The sequence below is a fragment of the Aegilops tauschii genome, chromosome 7, assembly GCF_002575655.3.
Source record: "Aegilops tauschii subsp. strangulata cultivar AL8/78 chromosome 7, Aet v6.0, whole genome shotgun sequence".
Classification (NCBI taxonomy): domain Eukaryota; kingdom Viridiplantae; phylum Streptophyta; class Magnoliopsida; order Poales; family Poaceae; genus Aegilops; species Aegilops tauschii.
Window position 1 is genome coordinate 430,892,702 of NC_053041.3, and position 7,081 is coordinate 430,899,782.

Genomic DNA, 7,081 nt, shown 5'->3' on the forward strand with positions numbered 1-7,081 from the left:
TATGATAGGATAATATTTTTGGTATTTTTATGATAAAGATGCAAAGTAAAATAAAAGCAACGGAAAATAACTAAGTGTTGAAAGATTAATATGATGGAAAATAGACCCGGGGGCCATAGGTTTCACTAGTGGCTTCTCTCAAGAGCATAAGTATTTTACGGTGGGTGAACCAATTACTGTTGAGCAATTGACAGAATTGAGCATAGTTATGAGAATATCTAGGTATGATCATGTATATAGGCATCACGTCCGCGACAAGTAGACCGACTCCTGCCTGCATCTACTACTATTACTCCACACATCGACCGCTATCCAGCATGCATCTAGAGTATTAAGTTCATAAGAACAGAGTAACGCTTTAAGCAAGATGACATGATGTAGAGGGATAAATTCATGCAATATGATAAAAACCCCATCTTGTTATCCTCGATGGCAACAATACTATACGTGCCTTGCTTCCCCTACTGTCACTGGGAAAGGACACCGCATGATTGAACCCAAAGCTAAGCACTTCTCCCATTGCAAGAAAGATCAATCTAGTAGGCCAAACCAAACTGATAATTCGAAGAGACTTGCAAAGATAACCAATCATACATAAAAGAATTCAGAAGATTCAAATATTGTTCATAGATAAACTTGATCATAAACCCACAATTCATCGGTCTCAACAAACACACCGCAAAAGAATATTACATCGAATAGATCTCCACAAGAGAGGGGGAGAACATTGTATTGAGATCCAAAAAGAGAGAAGAAGCCATCTAGCTAATAACTATGGACCCAAAGGTCTGAGGTAAACTACTCACACTTCATCGGAGAGGCTATGGTGTTGATGTAGAAGCCCTCCGTGATCGATGCCCCCTCCGGCGGAGCTCCGGAACAGGCCCCAAGATGGGATCTCGTGGGTACAGTAGGTTGCGGCGGTGGAATTAGGTTTTTGGCTCCGTATCTGATCGTTTGGGGGTACGTATGTATATATAGGAGGAAGGAGTACGTCGGTGGAGCAACATGGGGCCCACGAGGGTGGAGGGCGCGCCTGGGGGGTAGGCACGCCCCCCTACCTCGTGGATTCCTGCTTTATTTCTTGACGTAGGGTCCAAGTCTCCTGGATCATGTTCGTTCCGAAAATCACGTTCCTGAAGGTTTCATTCCGTTTGGACTTCGTTTGATATTCTTTTTCTGCGAAACTCTGAAATAGGCAAAAAAACAGCAATTCTGGGCTGGGCCTCCGGTTAATAGGTTAATCCCAAAAATAATATAAAAGTGAATAATAAAGCCCAATAATGTCCAAAACAGAAGATAATATAGCATGGAGCAATCAAAAATTATAGATACATTGGAGACGTATCACCTCCCCCTAGCTCCTTTATATACGGGGGCAGGGGGCACCCCATAGACACAACAATTGATCTGTTGATCTCTTAGCCGTGTGCGGTGCCCCCCTCCACCATAATCCACCTTGGTCATATTGTAGCGGTGCTTAGGCGAAGCCCTGCGTCGGTAGCATCATCATCACCGTCACCACGTCGTCGTGCTGACGAAGCTCTTCCCGGAAGCTCTACTGGATCGTGAGTTCGCGGGACGTCACCGAGCTGAACGTGTGCTGAACGCGGAGGTGCCGTACGTTCGGTGCTGAGGATCGGTCGATCGTGAAGACGTATGACTACATCAACCGCGTTGTTATAATGCTTCCTCTTACGGTCTACGAGGGTACGTAGATGACACTCTCCCCTCTCGTTGCTATGCATCACCATGATCTTACGTGTGCGTAGATTTTTTTTTGAAATTACTACGTTCCCCTACACTATGTGTGTGTACACCAACATGAATAAACTTTGTTATAGGCATACTTTCCTTTTCATGTGGAAGAAAATCATTGGATAACAGTTCTCATGCACAACAAGAAAAAAGAGTTTCAAGTTTTAAATTCTACTGGTAAATGCAGGAACATAGTTCTTGCAAAGATTACTACGCTGGTAAGATTTCAACATTACATAAAACAACATATAGTAGTAATTACATATGTACTTCATATGAATTTCACATTTTTATTTCAGAGGGTAGAAATAGCTAGAGATACGATGGAGGTGAATGCCCTTATAAATACGGAATATCCTGACGTATCTCCCTAGCCAATAAGGGAGTATAAAATGCCGTTACAAAAGGACGGGTATGTTCAAATGTTGAATTTGTATGCACTTATCTGATCCAACAAAGCTTGACTCACGGTTTCTTGAAGAGTCTCTTGTGGTCTTTTTGTGGTGAAATGCATTCAAAACTGGAATGGAGATGATTGGATATTTGACTTTGATCAAGCTGAGGTTAATGCTTCAAGGGGACGAATTCTAGCTGAAATACTTTTTTCAGAATGCAACACGATGGAAGCCGTGAAAGAGAAGATTCTGAAGATCATGGATAAGAAATGAGTCCGTTGATGGGGTTTTCTCTACGAGGAAATTAGTTTTCTTATTATCGCAACTAAATAAACGTGCCGTTGACGGCACTTGCAACTATTTGGATATTAAGACATTTTTTATTGTAATGCGGCATGATTTCGCACGTTTGGCAACTAAATAAAGGTGTCGTTGTCAGTACTAGCTACAATATTGATTTTGCAATGCCAATCCTATTTGCATCATTATGGGTGATGATTATGTCATGATTTTGGAAGACTATATATGTGTTGTCTGATTATGTGATGATGACGCCGACTTCTGTTGGCTCTTAGAGGCATATAAATGGAGGCGGCTGCCCGCTTGTATGCTGACGCCACTTGTATGATGAAAAAAATATAAGTTAAAGAAAAGGCCCGACCTTCGCTTCTGGACCCATAGGGGACTATGTAACCAACCCAAATCAAGCCGAAAGGCGACTCAGGCGGTCGATTCGGACCCCAAATGGGCCCACAAGCGAGGCCCAACGGGGCTGACAAGGCACTGGTAATAGAGGAGCTCGGGAGCATACGCCAACGCAGTTATTTAAGCCGGTCGGCGCGCCCTTCCATTGGCGAGGTGGGACTAAAGAATCGCCGGCTATGCATGCGGTCGACGCAACGCTGACGAGGCTGGATTCATCCACCATCACCGCCCAGCCCAGGTCAGCCCAATATGAAAGGCCCCGACTCGCCCCTCCCCCGGCCCACTCACCGTCGCGTCGCGCGCCCGACACAACTCTTTAGTCCCACCTCGGAAGCTGACGGGGGCGAGGACCGGCTTAAATACCCCGGCGTCGTACAGAAGTCGAACTCCTCTACTACTACTAGTGTCTGACGTCGCCGCCTTGTTGGACCCAGCTGCTGGGCCGTTGTTGGGCCCTATGGACCACCCGAGTCGCCCGTGTCGGCTTGATTTGGGTGGAAAATTTCCCAATTCCGGTCCAGTAGCTGCCGGTCGGGCATTTTTTTCCACATCGCTGGTCGGGCATTTTTTTGCACAACATCGGTCAGGCGGGGAACGGAACGCACATGTGTATAGTAACACTCATCATTAACCAAACAAAATGCTCAGTATTTAAAAATTGTGAACTCTTTCACATAGCAGTACAAAAAACATGCAATTCATTCGACAAATATGATGTGTCATATCACATATGTTCACATAAGTATTTTCATCAAACATGAACAAATCACTTATTAAGTTTTCTGAGACGCACGTACGAATAAAAATTAACATGGATTATTCAGAGATGACTCGTGTGACCACTTCCATTCTTCCAACAAACCAAGCTTCTTCTCTACGTCCAATTCCTGAACAAAACATAAAGAAATTGGTGAGAAAAGATAGTCAGTGAAATGAAAGTAGCAACATAACAAAAAATGAGAAGGTACCATCTTACTTCTCGTTCAATTTACATGTAGCCTTGTTATGACCTGGGAGACTACACAGACTGCACAAAGGACCACTTTTCTTCTCTGTAAAATCTTTTGGCCTACCATTCTTCGTAACGTCGGGGCCCCCCTTTGACCGCCCCTTCTTAGGTGCACCCTTCGTCGAAACTTTCTGAGGATCACCAATACCAGGTTCAACTTGTTGTGCCTGACTTGCCTCCTTCATAAGCTTAGCATACCTTCTACTTCCTATAAGTTCCTCCTTTGGTATCTTTTTCTGCGCTATTATGTTGTCCAGACACTTCATCAACTCGTCAAACAAGAAGGGATCATGTGCTGCAACATGAGCAGCCTCTGCGGTTTTTATGCTTATTTGACTATACTTGTCTCTCTCTAATGGCCCTGACCAACCCCATCCAAACATATCACTCTTCTGCTGCATAGGCAACCCATCTCTCGCATTTTTTGACAACCGATGAAGGACACAACACTTTGGTATTTCAGTTGTGCTCAGATGATGGAGAACAAAAAGAATGTGTTTGCATGGCAGCCCTTTCCGAACCATCCTAAGACAACTGCATGTTATAGTTTCTTCTGAGTTACCTGGTTCATAAACAACATTGTACATGAACTTGTGGTTATCCTTCCATGTCACCATCAATGTCTGATGCTCAATTCCCACGAGCGTCTCAAATATCTCCAGCTGACCCATATTTTGAAAATCTTTTTGCAGGATGTAGAAATTAGCAGGTGTGAATACTTTGGCGTCATGCTCCTCAAGGGCCTTATATTCAGTAACCGACGGTGGGTCTTTCTGGTGTGCCTCGCAGTCATCGTACGCCTCGTTCTCACGCAGGCGAACTATACAGTTCTCATAATGCACTACCAAATCAACTATTGTCATACCGTAGTCCAGGTGAAGGCGAAGGCAGGAGTTGAAGCTTTCGCTCCTCTGGTTACTTCGCATACCAAGAAAGAAACCATCAGAAAAATATGATGCTGCCCAAAGTCTCCTCTTCCTGTACATCCTGTCAAGCCACTCTTGAGTTCTATCCGTCTTCCACTTATCATAGAAAGTGGTCCATCTCTGCTCAAAGTTCGCTTGAGAGGTGGCATAGTATAGGAGCGATCTGAACTCATCCAGTGACTTGTAATGCAGGTGCCTCTGCATATTTTTCTGGATATGCCAGGAGCAAAGACGATGGAACACATCTGGAAGGACAGTCCTAATAGCCCGGATCATTGCAGCGTCACCGTCTGTGATTATTGACTTTGGCTTCACCTGACAGTTTGCCTTCATAAATGTCTGCAGCAGCCACACGTATGTCCCTTCCGTCTCATCAGCAATGATGGCACAACCAAACACTGTGGTGCAACGGTGGTTGTTAACTCCGACAAAGGGGACGAACGGCATACCATACTTGTTTATCTTATATGTGCTATCAAACACGACCACATCTCTGTAGTCCTGATAGTCCCTCCACGACTGTGCATCACACCAGAACATACTCTTCAGTCGCCCTTCCTTGTCAAGCACATACTAAAAAAAACTCAGGGTCCTTCTCCTTCCTGCTCCTCATAATGCCAACTGCCGTCTCAGCGTCACCCTTTGCAATGAGCTTCATTTTTTCTCCGGAACAAAGATTGTAAATGTCCCTCCTGATAAGCCCGCACTTATCGTACGAACCGTATCTGCTGATGAAGTTGTCCATTATTATATGCTTTCTTATCCCGGCCGCTTCCAGCGCCAATATCTCTGCCCTCATGCTTTCTCCAATCCGTCTGTGTGACCACAGAAAACAAACCTCGTCGGGCCTAGCCATCGCGTGGTTGTGATCATCCACGAATGACGCGACGAACCAAACGCCACATTCTCTGTCCAGCTTCACCACCATATGTGCACCGCAGTCGCAACGAGTCTCCGGTCTAAGCCTACGCTTGCGGCCCTCCATGGTTATAAAATTGCTCTGCCTTCTCCCTGCCCTGGAGCAAAGAAACCGCCGGTAACGTATCATTCCTGAAGCACCTCGTTTCACCTTCTGTTTCTTGATGCTAAACCCGTTCTCTTCGGCGTGATTGTTGTAGAATATGTATGCATCCCCTTGCGACCGAAAGGTCATAGCCATCACCTTCCAATGTGTCTCCAGCATCTGCTGCTGCCTTCGAGCCTCCTCAATGTCGATCTCCCCCTCATCGTGATCACCGCTAACACCATCTGACTCCTCCTACAAAATTCATATGAAAAGATATATGTCAATTACTATCATTTAATTCATACTATTCATCGATGTACAACATCTATCAACGAACCAGGCTCAAGTTATCTGCGAATGATTCTTGTAAACTATTTTGCACATTGTCAACATCCACATCTTCATGCAAATTTGTATACATAGATAAATAGTCAGCCATGCCATACATTGCAGATTCAAAGATGAAATCAAAATATACGCCACTTACGTTTTCACTATTTGCGCCATGTTCATTATTATCAAAATCCTCCGGAGGCAAGATATCATATGACGAGACGGAATCGTTGTCGCTGATGTCATCATCTTCGTTAAGAATATCGTTATTATTCTGAGTCGCCTTATTAGTACCATTCTCATCCCCCGTGAATGCGGTTTGTTCGTCCATGACAACAGACCTAACTCACGAAACTGCACAACATTGATGATTCAACATCTGTTAAGTTTGTATAGTGGAGGCGGCGCTGCCACGACATGCAGTCGTCCGGGGAGGCGGCGCTGCCACGGCATGTTTACGTGAACCCTAAACCCTAGATCACTATATGAAATCATCACTTCTGTCATCTAGCATGCTAGGTTTACATGACGAGATTAGATGGCAAACCTTGGGCCGCGGTGTAGACGTCGCCGGAGTACGACGGCGGTCCTTCAGGTAGGGCTCTAGCCAGCGGCGACGAAGGACGGCCGAGGGTGAGATGCAAGACGGCGGCGGCGTGCAAGATGAGGGCCGCGGTGTAGACGTCGCCGCCGTAGGTCGACGCGGGCCGGATCCGCGACGGGGGACGGCAGCGCGGTCAGTCGTAGCCGACGCGCCGTCGGACGACGACGTTCAGATGCGGCGTCGGATGGGGTTCAGTCGGCGGCGATCGGCCGCGGCGGCGTTCGGCCGCGGCGGCGATCGCACGGTTGGAAAATGGACGTGATCGACGTCCGTGATCGTCGGGCGGGCGAGAAGATCGTGCAGACGCCTTTTTTCCCGTACACGCGCGGCGGTCTTTTTTTTTTT

The 7,081-nt window shown here is 46.0% G+C and overlaps 1 protein-coding gene across 1 annotated transcript; it reads right to left on the reverse strand.

Annotated features, from left to right (window-relative positions):
* Positions 1-3,674: 3,674 nt before the first annotated feature.
* Positions 3,675-6,463, reverse strand: LOC141027238 (protein FAR1-RELATED SEQUENCE 5-like). Its single transcript, XM_073504221.1, has 4 exons — positions 6,137-6,463; positions 5,632-6,051; positions 4,430-5,312; positions 3,675-3,745 (listed from the first exon to the last, which is right to left on the reverse strand). Exons 1-4 carry the CDS (start codon positions 6,461-6,463, stop codon positions 3,675-3,677), a joined length of 1,701 nt encoding a protein of 566 aa, XP_073360322.1.
* Positions 6,464-7,081: the final 618 nt, after the last annotated feature.

Excerpts from the sequence above, each read along its gene's own strand:
- LOC141027238 (XM_073504221.1), bottom strand. The coding sequence starts at position 6,463 with ATGGACGAACAAACCGCATTCACGGGGGATGAGAATGGTACTAATAAG. Across the intron at positions 6,052-6,136 it reads TCGCAGATAACTTGAGCCTG|GAGGAGTCAGATGGTGTTAG; the intron begins GTTCGTTGATAG and ends TGAATTTTGTAG. Across the intron at positions 3,746-4,429 it reads CAATGTTGTTTATGAACCAG|GAATTGGACGTAGAGAAGAA; the intron begins GTAACTCAGAAG and ends TGTTTTGTTCAG.